Source organism: Hemitrygon akajei, chromosome 14, assembly GCF_048418815.1.
Source record: "Hemitrygon akajei chromosome 14, sHemAka1.3, whole genome shotgun sequence".
NCBI classification, from domain to species: domain Eukaryota; kingdom Metazoa; phylum Chordata; class Chondrichthyes; order Myliobatiformes; family Dasyatidae; genus Hemitrygon; species Hemitrygon akajei.
In genome coordinates this window covers 60,862,825-60,880,180 of record NC_133137.1, presented here as the reverse complement: position 1 = coordinate 60,880,180, position 17,356 = coordinate 60,862,825, and the positions used below count along the sequence as shown (strand labels likewise).

General features: G+C 40.5%; 1 protein-coding gene across 2 annotated transcripts in view; it reads left to right on the top strand.

Annotated features, from left to right (window-relative positions):
• Positions 1-17,005, top strand: part of ptpro (protein tyrosine phosphatase receptor type O) — a 169,101-nt gene extending 152,096 nt beyond the window's left edge. For both annotated transcript variants that reach the window (XM_073066200.1, XM_073066202.1), the window contains 9 exons: positions 489-570; positions 3,016-3,106; positions 6,096-6,172; positions 8,901-9,035; positions 11,149-11,298; positions 12,534-12,688; positions 15,416-15,551; positions 16,042-16,162; positions 16,501-17,005. In XM_073066200.1, coding sequence (XP_072922301.1) covers positions 489-570; positions 3,016-3,106; positions 6,096-6,172; positions 8,901-9,035; positions 11,149-11,298; positions 12,534-12,688; positions 15,416-15,551; positions 16,042-16,152 — 937 coding nt within the window. In that variant the 3' untranslated portion in view covers positions 16,153-16,162; positions 16,501-17,005. The remainder of the gene's footprint in view (positions 1-488; positions 571-3,015; positions 3,107-6,095; positions 6,173-8,900; positions 9,036-11,148; positions 11,299-12,533; positions 12,689-15,415; positions 15,552-16,041; positions 16,163-16,500) is intronic.
• Positions 17,006-17,356: the final 351 nt, after the last annotated feature.

Here is a 17,356-nt window from a genome sequence, read left to right as displayed (position 1 = left end):
GGTGTATTTAATGCGGAGTTGATAGGTTCTTGATTGGTAAGGGTGCCAAAGGTTGTGCAGAATGGGGTTGAGAGGGATAATGAATCAGCCAAGATCGAAATGACAGAGCAGACTCGATGGGCCAAATGACCTCATTCTGTGACTTTGCTCTGGAATGAGATTAGAATAATGATAACACAGGCAGTGAGATTTGAAGCAGCGTCAGTCCAACACGTGATCCAGAATCAATTATTCTCCCAATAAGATTACAGATGTAACTGTAATATTATTGATGGAAGATTTACACAATCCTTTGAATGAAAGTGTGTCTTGATTACTTTTTGAACTAATTAAGTTATCTAGTTAAAATTCTGGCAAACAAAATTCATTTTAATATTACCTTTTAAAGGAGTCTGCTATTGCCATGGAAGTGATCATTGACATGTGCTCCTTTACAGTATTAATTACATTGGGTAACAAAGGCTTTTTTTTCCGTTTGCTTCTTTCAGCCCAGTTCAGCTGGATGATTTTGAAATGTATCTGAAGGAAATGGCAAAAGACTCAGATTACAAATTCTCTCTGCAGTTTGAGGTAAGAAATTCCTTCCCTCTTAAACAAATTTGTTTTCTCTTCCAGAGGAGATGGTAGGCAGCTGATAAATTATTTCTAATAAGTTCATCCCCCTTGTGAACTGCAAAAAATGAGTATGTAAGGAAGGAACACGAGTGAATCTGCAGATGCTGGAAATAAATAAAAACACAAAATGCTGGCAGAACTCAGCAGGCCAGACAGCATCTATGGGAGGAGGTAGTGACGACGTTTCCGGCCGAAACCCTTCATCAGGAGTGAAGTAACATGGGATGGTGGAGAGAGGATAAGAAGTGGGGGGAGGGATGAAGGAGAGAGCTGGGAAGTGATAGGCTGGAGGGAAATGGGCTAGGGGGAAGGTGGAGAATTATGGGAAATAAAAGAGAAAGAAAGGTAGGGCTTGGGGGAGATTATAGTGAGGGGGGAAAAAGAGAGAGAAAGAGAACCAGACTAAAATAATAGATAGGGATGGGGTAAAGGGGGGGGGCAGGGGTATCAACGGAGGTTGAGTTGGATGTTCATGCCGGCAGGCAGGAGGCTACCTAGGCGGGAGATAAGGTATTGCTCCATCGACCTGTGTGTGGCCTCATCTTGACGGTAGGGGAGGCCATGGACAGACATATCGGAGTGGGAGTGGTCTGTGGAATTGAAGTGTGTGGTCACAGGGAGATCCCGCCACTGCTGGAGGACTGAGCGCCGGTGTTCGGCGAAACGGTCTCCCAGTCCACATCGGGTCTCACCAATATATAAAAGGCCACACTGGGAGCACCGGATGCAGTATACCACACCAGCCGACTCACAGGTAAAGTGATGCCTCACCTGAAAGGACTGTCTGGGGCCCTGAATGGTGGTGAGGGAGGAAGTGTAAGGGCAGCTGTAGCACTTGTTCTGCTTACAAGGATAAGTGCCAGGAGGGAGATTGGTGGGAAGGGATGGGGGGACGAGTAGACAAGGGAGTCGCGTAGGGAACGATCCCTGCGGAAAGCCGAGAGTGGGGGGGAGGGGAAGATGCGGCTGGTGGTGGGATCACGTAGGAGGAGGCGTAAGTTACGGAGGATTATGCGTTGGATCTGTAGGCTGGTAGGGTGATAGGTGAGGACCAGGGGGACTCTATCCTAACTTACGCCTCCTCCTACGTGATCCCACCACCAGCCGCATCTTCCCCTCCCCCCCACTCTCGGCTTTCCGCAGGGATCGCTCCCTACGTGACACCCTTGTCTGTTCATCCCCCCCATCCCTCCCCACCGACCTCCCTCCGGGCACTCATCCCTGCAAACGGAAGAAGTGCTACACCTGCCCCCCTACTTCCCTCACCACCATCCCAGGCCCCAGACAGTCCTTTCAGGTGAGGCATCACTTTACCTGTGAGTCAGCTGGGGTGATATACTGTATCCGGTGCTCCCGATGTGGCCATTTATACATTGGGGAGACCCGCCGCAGACTGGGAGACCGTTTCGCCGAACACTGGCGCTCGGTCCTCCAGCAGTGGCGGGATCTCCCTGTGGCCACACACTTCAATTCCACAGACCACTCCCACTCCGACATGTCTGTCCATGGCCTCCTCTACCGTCAAGATGAGGCCACACACAGGTCGATGGAGCAATACCTTATCTCCGGCCTAGGTAGCCTCCTTCCTGCCGGCATGAACATCCAACTCACTGACCTCCGTTGATACCCCTGCCCCCCCTTACCCCATCCCTATCTATTATTTTAGTCTGGTTCTCTTTCTCTCTCTTTTCCCCCCCTCACTATAATCTCCCCCCAGCCCTACCTTTCTTTCTCTTTTATTTCCCATAATTCTCCACCTTACCCCAGCCCATTTCCCTCCAGCCTATCACTTCCCAGCTCTCTACTTCATCCCTCCCCCCACTTCTTACCCTCTCTCCACCATCCCATATTACTTCACTCCTGATGAAGGGTTACGGCCGGAAACATCGTCACTACCTCCTCCCATAGATGCTGTCTGGCCTGCTGAGTCCTGCCAGCATTTTGTGTTTTTATGTAAGGAAGGAAGCTGTGCTTTCAGCCTTATTGATTTGATCTTTACTTCCTCACACACAAATCCTGACCATCTTTCCTCTCTCCGTCTATGGATAGGGAAGTCTTCTTACTCTGACTTTGGCCAATAATGCAGTCAATACAGGAAACTGGCTGGAGTGTATATCATTTAACTGCAGAGGAGAGACGAGACTGCAGGTGCTGGAATGTGGAGCAATAAACCGTCTGCTGCAGGAACTCAGCAAGTCGAGCAGGATTGATGGGAGGAAAGGATTTGTCAGCAGTTGTTCTCCTTGATTTCTAAATCATCTTTAAATCTAGCTTTCAAGTTTTCGTATAGCAAACTTTTGGATATTTGTTGTTTGAGCCGTTCACCACTGCCTGAGCCTTGTCAGCGTTGTGTTGATGTAAACTTTAACAACTGAGTATCATTCCGATTTTCATTGCCAGGATCTAAAGCTGGTTGGTCAGGATATATCCCATGATGCAGCTGAATTACCAGTCAATCGATGTAAAAATCGTTACACCAATATACTGCCATGTGAGTATTTTGTTAGTCACAAACTGAGCTATTCATCAAATAAGATCGCTTTCCTGTTGTCTGTATTTAGTGATGCACTTATGAAATGCAGTAAGTTTTCAAATATTATAGATATGCTTTTAATTTCTACCCAATGGTCTTTTATCCCTTGCTAAAAAAAAGTCGACAATGGTTTCAATGCTATGTTGGAGGTATTTATCATTTCTGTCATCTATCCTCTTGAAACTCTTTGTAGGAGTGCTGTAGTAATGATTGGTGTTGGGTCAGGTGACTTTCAATTATTATACACTATTCAAAGCTGTGAAGGTTGTAACCACTGCATTTGCTTGCTTTCCATTATATTGTAGTCTTTACCTCAGCAGCAAACTATGATCAATCAGTGTCACTGTGCTGATTCAGTCTTACCGCTGTGTCAGACAGTCCTGTCGTGCCAATTGAAAGGCCAGGTCTGCTCTTCTGATCCACGGGCCACTGTTAACGTGTCAGCTCACGTTCAATATGCTCACCCTCCACAGAAAAACAAAAATCATTTCATAAAAATAGTTAACTTTACAGTTGAAATCCTTTTTAACTATTCTTGTACTTTATTAAGTATATAGCAGCTAAATTAGGTATTATAACTCACCTGGAAATGGTTTACTTATGATAAAATTGTACCTGTGTGACTTCAGGTTGTTCCAAGAGCCCTAAATCTTATCTGCGTATCTAAACTAAACATCTCAGCTTCACTTTGGGTACAGTGGATTGGACGGAGAGGGTGACCTGGATTTTTCTCGTGCCTTGTTAGGGATCTTCAGGATCCAAGAGCAGCCAAATCCTCCAGCTAGCCGAGCAGCCAGTCACATTGTAGAATTACGGCCAGGAGCAGAATCAATCAAAACCTCTTGTTATAATTAATCAGTAATTTAAATCTCAAAATTACAAATTGGATGTACATATTAAGCCAGAAGCTAAAATATCCAACAAACTGAAGTGAATAAATTTTGAAACAATTAACCCAAGATAATTATATTGCAGACTGTTCTAATAATAGAGGTTAGTCACTGGTAATTACAGCTTAGTACAGCATAAAACCTCAGTTACTCTTCATTCACTAAGGCCAGACTCAGAATCTGAATCAGAATCAGGTTTATTATCACTGGCATATGTCATGAAATATGTTGTTTTGTGGCAGCAGTACAGTGCAATACATTATAAAATATAAATTACAATGAGATATATAGATACAAAATGTTTAAATTAGTGCTAGAGAGCAAAAAAGAAAGTGAGGTGGTGTACACAGGTTCATTGTCCATTCACACATCTGATGACAATGGGGAAGAAGCTGTTCCTAAAGAGAAGATGGCATGTCCTGGGTGATGGAGCTCCTTAATGATGGATGAGGCATCCATCACCTCATGAAGGTGTCCTGGATGCTGGGGAGGCTAGTGCTCATAACGGTGCTGGCTGAGCTTGCGTATTTCTGCAGCTTTCTCTGACCCTGTGCGGTGGCCCCTCCGTACCAAGCGATGATGTAACCAATCAGAATGCTCTTCACAATACATCTGTAGACCAGCAAATAGAGGCTGCAGGTCATCGTTTCCATGATTTGCCATTTATTACCTCAGTATTGACTCCATTTGCCATCCTGCAGTCACGTAAGCAATAGTGTCACAAGGCAGAGGAACAGTAATGAAACAGGTCCTTTTCCCCGTGGGGTCTGTGCTATCAATCAATGTTTTGCTAATCCCATTTTATTTTCCACACATTCCTACCAACTCTTCCCTGGATTCTGTCACTCATCTACACATTAGGGGCAACTTACAGTGAATAATTAACAGAAGATTGAACCTGGTCTCAGGCACTGTAAGGCAGCTCCACTGTGCTGCCCTAAATGAGCGACAGCAAGTTCTAGAGTGCTGGATATTTTAAATCGTGTTTGTGCGGACTCCTGAAACTGTGATCTTTTTCAGAGTAGTGATAGAACTGTGTTGTCAACGTTACACTCAGAGGCCACCTTATTAGGTACTTCCTGTACCGAAGTGGCCACTGACTGTATGTTTGTGGTCTCCTGCTGTAGCCCATCCACTTCAAGCTACAACGTGTGCATTCAGAGATGCTCTTCTGCACACCTCTGTTGTAATGTGTTTGAGTTACTGTCGTCTTCCTGTCAGCTTGAACTAGTCTGGGCATTCTCCTCTGATGCCTTTCAGTAACAAGGTGTTTCCACTCACTGGATGTTTTTTATTTCTTGCATGGATCTCTGTAAACTCCAGAGACTCCGGCGCGTGAAAATCCCAGGAGGTTAGCAGTTTCTGAGATATACAAACCACCCCACCTGGCCCCAGCAATCATTCCACAGTCAAAGTCACTTGATCACATTTCTTCCCCATTCTGATTTTGGCCTGAACAACATATGAGCCTCTTCGCCATGTCTGCGTGCTTTTATGCATTGAGTTGCTGCCACATGATCGGCTGATTAGTTACTTGCATTAATGTACAGTCGTACCCAATAAAGTGGCCACTGAGAGTATAACTTAGTAAATCTCATTAGCAAATATCACAATCTCTGTGCAGGTGAGAGCAGCTAACAGTGTAAGTAAAATCAACATCGAGCCCTGAATTGAGCTTTAAGATGACTATTTGCATTCTGCCAGCACCGATTCAAGTAATGTAGTGCCAATTCTTATAAACCTACTTCCTTCAGATCTTAAGTGTGTCACAGTTAGGATTGTCCATAAAAGGTCCTGACACTCCAGGCCCCAACTTCATTCGGTGGGGTGAAGATTGCCTGTGATGGTTTGTTTTAATGTGGGTTGTCACTGCAGAACAAACAACTAGATCTTGACGCAATGGCAAGAGGAGGCAAGATGAATGGAAAACATGCCTTGCGGTTAAATACCAAGATTCCATTAAGTGATAGCCACTCCTTTCAGTTGAGAATCGAAAGGTATTATTTACTTGACACATTAAGGTACAATGTCTTATGCTGATCCCATTCTCTCCGCAGATGACTTCAGCCGAGTCAAATTAACTTCTCTGCAGTGTGAAGACGAGTCAGACTACATCAATGCTAATTATATTCCTGTACGTATTTGGACTGCCATAAGAAGTTTTAAATAACCCTTCTCATTCAGGTTCAATGGGTTTGCAAACTGATTTTCTGATGTAGCATTTCCTTTCCAATTAATGATGCCTTATAGCTGCAATGAAATGCTGGTATTGTGTGATGTCACAAGGCAGTGCGCTGTGTGATACAGCCAAACTGCATCTCATATCTATCACCCACCTTTCAATTCAGTGACATCTGTATTGCTTCTTTATATAATAAAATAATGCTTTTTTGGGGTTGTTGCATATTGGAATTGATATGCAAATCCTTTTCCAAATGGCTTATTTATCTGAGTAAAGGCCAATGCTCCACTGTCAAAATACACAAACTTTGCTTCCTCAAATTAATTTCCAAATGATTCATTATAAAAGATAATTTAGATTAAGAGTTTGCATTTGGACTGTGGGAAGATCCTGGTGGACTGGAGGACAGTATTTGTCATGCCACTGTTTACAAAATGATGTAGGCAAAAGGCCAGTAACTTTTGGGTAGTTGGGAAGATGCTTGATGTTATCGTTAAGGATGGAATAATGAGATACCTGCACAGAAGTAGTTCCATCAGGCAGACACAGCATGGATTTAGGAAGGGCAGGTTCTGTTTGACAACCTTATGGGAGTTCTTTGAAGATAGTGGATAGAGGGGAACAGGTGAATGCTGTATACTGGGATCTCTAGAAGGTGCATGATAAGGTGCCACATAAAAGACTTATCCATAAGATGCATTGTTGGGGTTAATGCATTAGCATGGATAGAGGATTGCTTAAGCAATAGAAGGGAAAGAGTTGGGATAAATTGGTGTTTCTCTGGTTAATAACCGGTAAGTAAAGTGCCAGAGGGATCAGGGCTGTTCACAATTTTCATGGAAGAGGAGACCAAGTGTTGCATATTTAAGTTTGCTGATGACACTAAACTGAGTGGAAAACCAAATTGTGCAGAGGAAGATCAGGTTATTATTTAAATGGTGAAAGACTTCAGCTCGCTGTTGTGCAGAGGGATGTGGGTGCACTTGTGCATGAATTGCTAAAGGTTAGTTTACAGGTTTTCAAGGTGGCAAATGCAGTGTTGGCCTTCATTACTACAGGGACTGAATGCAAGAGCAGGGACGACATGGTGCAACTGCACAGGGTACCGGTGAGACTACACTTGGAGTGCTTCACACAGTTCTGATCTTGGAGGCAGTACAGAGGTTCAGCAGGGTGATTCTGGAGATGGAGTTATACTCACTGGAATTCAGAAGAATGAGAATGGATCTTATAGAAACATGTAAAATGAAGAAAGAGTTAGATAAGATATAGGCAGGAAATTTGTTTCCTCTGGTAGATGAGACTAGAACAAGGGGACAAGGGAAGATACAGAGGAGTAGATTTAGGATGGAGATGAGGAGTACCGCTTTTTCCCCAGAGAGCAGTGGATCTGTGGAATTCTCTGTCCTTGGCAGCAGTTGAGGCCACCACATAAAATATTATGATACTTAGATTTTTTGTATATAGTAGAGGAATTAAAGATGATGGGGGGGGGGGTGGTGGAGAAGGCTGGCAGGTGGAGCTTAGTCCACAACTAAATCAGCCATGATCTTAATGTAAGGCAGGGATGAGCCAGATGGCTTATTCATGTTCCTTTTGATATGTTATTAAAATTATTGGACTTTCATTGTAATCTGTACTGCAGAGGTAGACTGTTTGGCCTTGAGTATATGAACCAAATGCCCTCCTCGAAAAACCACATGTCCATGCTCAGGAGAGGAATGATGATAGATTTTTCCCTTTCACAGTTTGCCACACTTTGTAACTTTGTAACAATGTGAAGTTACTTAGCACCTAAAATGTCCTTAAGTGCCTCACAGGAGTTTTATCAAGCACAGTCTGAAGCAATACAAATACAGACAGGCCAGAGTTAAGAATGCTCGACTATGGACACCCCTATGTACATAGGGGCTCCTATAATATTATTAAATGCAGAAGTTTGATGTGCATACATTTTGTCCAATGAGCACCAGAAATAGTTTCTTCTCCACACTTTTAGCATTTATTTTAATCAGTCTCACATACTTTTGATGCCATTCATTACAAATTCTCTAGATGCAAATTTACTATATCGACTATTTTTTGTGCTTTTCTGACTAATGGACAAAATTAACTTAAATGTCTGTAAAAACAGCCCACTGGTTACTTATAAAGTCATATTAAGTCAGGTGAACAAAGCTTGGTGTGAGACGTAGGTTTTGCAGGAACATCTTAAAGAGCAGCAACAGGGATTTAAGGGAAAAGTCCAGGAATTTTGAAAATGAAGATAGGAATTTTGGTTGTTCAAGGAGTCATACATAATGCGAGAGAGAGAGGTAAGCTTCTGACAGTGCTGAGAACCTGGTGGTGGTCTTTCAACAGATCAGTCAGCCTGATGTAGCCCAAGCATAAATTTTTTATAGTACAATAACATTTGTATCTGAGTATTTGGACTGGAAGATTAAGACTGTTATAACTAGTCAGCAGAAGGTCAAGTTTGAAATATTCTGACAACTAAAGCATGACTAAGGGAGATAATTGTCTCAAGAGTGGGTGAAAAAAAATGGGGAAAAAATAAATTTCATGAAGTGGAAGGGCCGACTTTTATGATTAGTGAAATGAGAAACAACTTCAGTGACAATCATTGTAATGTTCATAATAATTTTGGACAGACAGGATAGGTATCATTCTCTTTCCTCAGGGTTTTAATTCTACCCGGGAGTATATTGCAACACAAGGACCCTTGGCAGAGACAAGAAATGATTTTTGGAAGATGGTAATTCAACAGAAATCGGGCATCATTGTTATGCTTACACAATGTAATGAGAGGAGACGGGTAAGTTCCTGTTGAACAAAGCATCAAATAATTGTATCACAATCGTACAGTCTACCAGTAATCATGTTTATGCTGGTGATAGAAATTGCACAGCAAAGCTGTATGTATCTATGATTGGTATTCAAATCACAATACTTAGCCCTAGGACTATCATACTCCTAACACAAAAAGAGTATTCCTGAAAATCTGCCTATAAAAAGTATTCACCCACCTTGGAAGTTTTCATGTTTTATTGTTTTACAACATTGAATCACAGTGCATTTAATTTGACTTCTTTGACACTGATCAACAGAAAAGGCTCTTTTGTGTCAACGTAAAAACAAATTGGTCTAAATTTATGACAATTATTAAACACAAAATAATTGATTGCATAATAACTTACTTACCCCTTTCAAATCAGTATTTAGTAGATGCACCTTTAGCTGCAATTACAGCCTTGAGTCTGTGTGGATAGGTCTCTACCAGCTTTGCACAGCTGGACATTGCAATTTTTCTCCATTCTTCTTTACAAAACTGCTTAAGTTCTGTCAGATTGCATGGGGATCGTGAGTGAACAGTCCTTTTCAAGTCCAGCCACAAATTCTCAATGGGATTGAGGTCTGGACTCTGACTGGGCCACTCCAGGACATTAACTTTGTTTTTAAGCCATTCCTGTGTTGCTTTGGCTTTATGCTTGGGGGTCATCGTCTTGCTGGAAGACAAATCTTCTCCCAAATCGCAGTTCTCTTGCAGACTGCATCATGTTTTCCTCCAGGATTTCCCTGTATTTTACTGTATTCATCTGACCCTCTACTTCACAAGCCTTCCGGGACCTGCTGCAGTGAAGCATCCCCACAGCATGATGCAGCCACCAGATGTTTCATGGTAGGGATGGTGTGTTTTTGATGATGTGTGGTGTTTGGCGTACTCCAAACATAGCGTTTAGTCTGATGGTCAGAAAGCTCAATTTTGGTTTTGTCAGAGCTTAGAACCTTCTTCAAGCTGACTTCAGAGTCTCCCACATGCCTTCAAGCAAACTCTAGCCAAGATTTCATGAGGTTTTTTTTCCAACAGTGGCTTTCTCTTAGCCACTCTCTCATAAGGCTGTAACTTGTGAAGCACCTGGGCAACAGTTGTATGTGCAGTCTCTCCCATCTTAGCCACTGAAGCTCGTAACTCCTCCAGAGTTGTCATACGTCTCTTGGTGGCCGCCCTCACTCATCCCCTTCTTGCATGGTTACTCAGTTTTTGAGGTTGGCCTGGTCTAGGCAGATTTATGGCTGTTCCATATTCTTTCCATTTCTTGATGATTGACTTAATTGTACTCCAAGGGTATTTAGTGACTTGGAAATTTAATTGCATCCATCTCCTGACTTGTGCTTTTCAATAACCTTTTTGCACAGCTGCTTTGAGTTGGTGTTTTGTTTTTGTCTTCACGGTGTAGTTTTTGCCAGAATCCTGACTCACCAGCAGTTGGACCTTCCAGACGCAGGTGTATTTTTACCATAACCAATTGAAACACTGTGACTGCACACAGGTGATCTCCATTTAACGAATTATGTGACATCTAAAACCAATATTCTGAACCAGTGATGATTTGGTGTGTCATGTTAAAGGGTGTGAATATTTATGCAATCAATTATTTTGGTTTTATATTTGTAATTAATTTAGATCACTTTATAGAGATCTGTTTTCACTTTGACACGAAAGAGTCTTTTTCTGTTGATCAGTGTCAAAAAAGTCAAATTACATTCACTGTGATTCAATGTTGTAAAACAATAAAACATGAAAACTTACGGGGGCAGGGGAAATGAATACTTTTTATAAGCACTGTAATTAATTCTTAAGCTTTCGTGTCTGTTCCCTAATCTATGCTAGATCCTGCTTGCCATCTCTGTGGTCTGTGAGGGCCTGTGTTCATTCTATGTCCATTAACACCTCTAAATCATGCCCCGATCTAGTGCAATTTTAAATCTTTCAGTACAAATACAAGAGAAATATATTTGTGTTTACAAATTTTATGTAGTATTTGAAATACATTTAATTCACTTGGAACAAATTTAGAAAGTAACAATCGGCTAATGGCAGTTATATTCACTATGGAAATGTAACATTAATAATTTGTGTTTTATAGATAAAATGTGACCATTATTGGCCATTTAACAAACAGCCTGTCAGTTATGGAGACATCACCGTTGAAATGGTTTTTGAATCTGAGCAGCCTGACGAATCAGAAGATAGTCTTCAGTCTGAGTGGATCATAAGAAAATTCAATGTCAGCTACGTAAGCTATCCAGTATCAGTTTTCCTGTAAATCCTTCCTTTCTTCCGAGAATGTGAAGGAAACAGTGAGAGGTCACTTTTTCAAGCAAGTGATTAGTTCTTCCTCTGCTGGCAGGGTTTAAGCAATTTCATGGAGATGGAAGTGGAAAAAACTCCAACCTTTAAAACTTGTTCTGTATTTACATACTGCAGTTTGGATACTGGATTAATGAGAACATCTGGTGTCCCTTACAACAAACCCCAGTAACAATCAGTTTGTCCATCTAAAGCAAGAAATAGCGAAGATTACTCTTAGTTTATGGGAGTAGCTCATAAAGACTTCTGGAATGTAGTCTCTCTCACTTTGGGAGTGAGAAGAAAACTCCTCACTGATTGTAGTTTCTATTGAACAACAATCAAACTCCAATAATCTAACTACTTCAAGGCCTTAGGACTGGATTGGTACCATTTTTATACTTAATATAATACTTCTATTTGCTACCCCAACATACTTTAAATTGACTTTTTATGAAATATTACATAGTATTAAATCATCCAGATAATCCCAGAGACGGCCCCTGGTTAGCCAGATCGACAATTGGATAGCAGATGATTATACTGGACCTTATTGGAGCCAGTTAAGCAGATTTTATGGATGTCATTTCTATTAATATCTTAGTATACTTATAATTCACCTTTTCATAATTATAATACAAAATCATATACAATAAGATACGTCCAGTGAAGTGACCCAGGTAAGTTGAAAGGAGCATAGCATTCGCTACCTTTGGGATTTCTGAATAATTGGATAGCAGAATATTGGCCCAAGGTACTGTTATGTAACACCTTTAGTTCTTTGCGTTATGCTTGCACTTAGAATCTATTTCCCAGCAGACAAGTTCTCCATTAAATTTCATGATGACTTATCCTTTGGGAACTTCTCACTGATACAAACTCTGCGATATATTGTCATGTAGGTTCTTAGAGCAAAACAAGTAAATTCCAGCATCTCCATTTGTTTAAAGTTTGCGATTTGGTATTGAGAATCAGGACTCATTACATTCTCCCAGTAGGTGGCAGCACTCACACGTTCTTCATGAATGTCACTGCCATTCCACCTGCTCCCCTCCATGCATCTGGAACACCATGGAAGCATAGAAAGGGAGGTAGATGCTGATTCTGAGTGCAGTTTATTTTGCTTGTTTAGATTGGACTGATGTTGTTTAATGGGTGTCCCCCAATGTGCCTTCTGTTTAGGCAGATGAGGTTCGGAAAGTGGTTCACTATAATTACATGGCGTGGCCTGATCATGGTGTCCCCACAGCAGATGCAGCCGAGACCATCTTACATTTTGTCCAGTTGGTCCGGCAGCAAACAGTGGAGAAACCGGGACCTATAATTGTTCATTGCAGGTAAGTGTGTCCTTTTTATTATGATCATGTTCTATTGGACTGAATCATCTTCACTGATTATTCAAAATTAGTACCTCACGTGCTTTATTTACTGTACCCAAATGTCTCAGATTGCTTGAAAAACAAAACCAACTTTACAGTGATCACTTCCTTTGCCATGTGGAGAATTATACTGCAGGTAAGCAGACCCTGTGGCCCAACTAGTCCAAGCTAACCAAGCTGGCTGTTTGATTGTATCTGCCTCCACCACTTCTTCTGGCAGCTCATTCCATATACCCACCATCCCCTCGTATGGGGGAAAAGCAGCCCATCAGGATCCCTATAGTTGTAGGCCTTCCTACCCCGGGGAGGGAGCAGGAAAATGATCATATGCCTTATTTATGCATTGCATGATTTGTAAAACCTCTGATTATGAACTTCATACATTCCAGGAAAAAATAAGACCCAGTCTACCTAGTAAATCAAGCTCTCTAACCTCAGTAACTTTCTTATGAAACTTTTCTGCACCTTTTCAGCTTAATCACATCCTTCCTTTAGCTAAGTAACCAGAACTGCTCTTGGTATTCCAAGTATGGTCTCATTAATGTCTTGTACAGCTGTAACTTGATGTTCGAACTCCAAAGCAGCGAACAGTAATTCAAAATGGGATTTTCTAACATTCAAAGTACTCATTCAGCTCCATTCAAATGCCAGCTTTCTGAACAAAGAATGCAACTTAATTATATTGCCCATCTGCTCAGCATATTCTCTTATAATGTAAAGAAAAATGTACTCGTTTTAGATATTTATCTATTTCAGATGTAAAAAGGTGGCCAGTTAATTAGCTGAACACATTCTTTATTCTGCGCAATTTCTGTTCCTGAAATTAACTTCTTCAAAACTTTGTTAACCATATCTCACCCCCACTGCCCCCCAACTCCATTTATATTCAATGTCCTGTTCCATTCTTAGGAATACACCTTTGCAAAGGGGTGGAAGGGAATGGGTTAACAGTGATGGATTTTATAAGATTTATTATTACTGATCCTGTAAGGTTAGTTCGTACAGGGTAAAGAGACAGAAGACCAGAATTAATTCAACAGTATGTTATAGAAATTTGAAGCTCCATATACTTGAAAGGGAACAACTAACTACAGCTCATGCAAACCTCAGTAGATAACAAGGGAAATGTGCATTTAAAGCATTTGTTTCTAAACCTATACATCTTTATCCCTGAGTCTAATATTCTGTCAGTGTTGATCAGTATTTAAAGGATTAGACGGTTGTTTGCATTCTTAGATTCTGATCACTGAAAAGGCTACACATCCAAATCATTATTGTTAGGGTGGTCTAGAGCTGAAATTCAGTGGAACAGCACTGTAGGCGGGGCTGTCACAGTCAGAAACAGATTCAGAATCAGGTTTATTATCACTGGCATGTGACGTGAAATTTGTTAACTTAGCAGCAGCAGTTCAATGCAATACATAATCTAGCAGAGAGAGGAAAAAATAAATAAAATAAAACATCATAATAAATAAACAAATAAATCAATTACTTTCATTGAATAGATTTTTTTTTAATGTGCAGGAACAGAAATACTGTATATTTTAAAAAGTGAGGTAGTGTCCAAAGCTTCAAAGTCCATTCAGGAATCAGATGGCAGAGGGGAAGAAGCTGTTCCTGAATCGCTGAGTGTGTGCCTTCGGGTTTCTATATCTCCTGCCTGATGGTAACAGTGAGAAAAGGGCATGCCCTGGGTGTTGGAGGTCTTTAATAATGGACGCTGCCTTTCTGAGACCCCGCTCCCTAAAGATGTCCTGGGTGCTTTGTAGGCTAGTGCCCAAGACAGAGCTGAGTAGATTTACAACCTTCTGCAGCCTCTTTCGGTCCTGTGCTGTAACCCCTCCATACCAGACAGTGATGCAGCCTGTCAGAATGCTCTCCATGGTATAGCTATAGAAGTTTTTGAGTATATTTGTTGACATGCCAAATCATTTCAAACTCCTAATAAAGTATAGCCGCTGTCCAGTTATGCTAATATTAATTAATCAACATCCAAGATTATCCAAGGCTAAACAATGTAGTGTACACTAAGCAGTGATCAGAAAGGAAAGGACTTTTTTTTAAAAAGAAAGGCAAATTAAAGGGATTTAAAGAATTTAAAGGCATTATGCTGAAACTAGTGACAGTAATTAGAGCATTACAACTTGCTGATTAAACAGAAATTCTCATTTACTCATTCATGATATCTAGTTTCTATCATTTCTTCTAGAGTAGTGTCATGAACTATCAAAATTCCCATGCAAATCTGAATACCACTCAAGATATTACCTGAAACAATATTGCCATTGCACAGAGATGAACACTTTGACCTGCATTGGTGCTAGCATTTTCATTAAAAAATTAAAAAGGATTATTGTGGGATTAGTTTGAATGAGTGGTTGAGGGTTAATACAGACTCGGTAAGCTGAAGGGCTGTTTCCATGCCATAACTCTGCATGGTTACAGGAAGAGTCCTTTATTAAGCTACTGCATCCTCTCCAGTCAATCAGTACGTACTTTATTCCTACAATTAACAAACTCTTCCACATTATGTAATTTCAAGAAATGCATGGTATTTTTACAGACACATTGTATTGAGAACAACTGTATTGTCTGAAACCAGAGCGGCAATTACCCATGATTACTCAATGTCTAGATGAATACTTCCAGACAAAACCAGCTCTCATGTACTTTTGATATGTTTAGTGCTGGAGTGGGAAGAACGGGAACCTTTATAGCTCTCGATCGCCTTATGCAGCACATTCAAGAGCACGAGTACGTAGATATTCTGGGCCTGGTGGCTGAGATGCGAACTTACAGAACATCAATGGTTCAGACAGAGGTAAGTGACAGAGTTTTGATATCAGCGTGCATCAATATGGTAAGACAGCAGTGGAACCATTTGTTTATTTGGGTAAAAAAAAAGCACAATTTTGTTAGAAAAAGTGTAATTACAAAATTATTTGTGAATTGTCATTTTATCCTGTGTATTATTAAAAGTACTGTTACCGATGCATAATTGCTTTTGGAAATTCTTATCTAACATTCCACACACCATGTATACCGAAATATCCAGCTAAGTCAAATGCTTGTTTCTGAGATACAGGAGTAGGCAACAGCAGAGTAACAGAATGTTACAGAAGTAATTTTGATAGGCAAAGGAGAAATGTGAAATAATCTGGGGAGTTCCCCAAAAAGAAAAACCACACCAGAAAATTTGCTCAAGTGTAAAGAATTCTAAGCAAATTGTGATACTGAGAAAAAGTGTACATTACTCTACGCCCCTGTGCTCCACATTGTTTTTTGGGTAATCTATCTTGTGTTTTTTCTAGGAGCAGTATGTTTTCATTCACCGTTGTGTGCAGCTGATGTGGAAAAAGAGAAAGCAACAGTACAATAGTAGTGATGTGATTTATGAGAATTCTAGACCATCCCAGTTATGAGACTTGCAGGGTGAGAACGATTTGCTATTGTAATAGTTGATGGTAAAATGACAGTGTGCTAAGACTGTTCAACTCTTATTTTCTCCCACAATAACTCAATGCAAATAAGATTGAATTTTTAAAAAAATCCTGTAAAAGTGCTTGTGTTTCTCTGAAGGACACTCAAAATTATATCAGATGCAAAAATGTTTTTAAACAAATCTTTATAATTGCATAACAAATTAGATAGTTCACTAGTAATAAGGAATTTCTAAATTGAAGACATTTAATAGTTAGCTCCCTGAGGTTAAAGCTTTTAGTACTTATAATGTCAACCTACTTCATCATGCAGTTTTCATTGTGTTTCAGATACAAAACCTTACAGTACAGTTCTTTTCCCGAGTTTTGGATATCCTGTGCTTTGATTTGACCAGAGGATGACTCCTAGCAAGGGAAAGATTAAACATGAAAACAAATACTCTGGAACAATGCCTTAAAGTACCTGTAGTGTCTTTGGACTGTTTCCACCAATGAAAATTCAGTGTGGGACCAAACTCATTTGGAAAGGTTTAAAGTAGGTACAAGTGACATCTGCATGAGGAAGGAAAGGAAGAATGAAGCATATTGCATCTCACTGCTCTTGTTCCGTGACTGCACAAGATCTCCACTAAAACTCCATTTCCTGGAATCGTCTAGCCATTTTTTTACAAACCAAAAAAAAGGATTTTAAATAATACACTGAACTGCGAGGGATTAATGAAGATGACATTTAAAGATTGTACAAGTACAATAGAAAATGTTTGCATTGAAGATAGAGCTGGGAATAGGAAGATTTGTCATTCTTGGCAGATCTAATAAATATTCCTCAAAAATGCACAGGCTGTTTAATATTGATGTTGTGTAATGCATTAATGTGTCTGGCAGTTTTTGTTGTGTTGCAGATGAGTAAAATTCATTTTCATGTGGCAGATTTAATTGCAAAAATGACTAATTGTAATTTTAGCACACTCAAAATTGCCTGGCACTAAAAGAAGAGGTGAAAAGTCACAAGGTGTGTGCATGTACAATTGGAGCTCCTTGTTTTTCAGGACGCCAAGAGCAAAAAATAAATAAATAAAAGTGTGTATGGGTATACACGTTGGGTAAAAATAGTCCTGGAAAAGTACAGGTACTTAAGCCTACCATAAAAACCCATTGCGTATGGGTCAATACCCAACAAACTGGT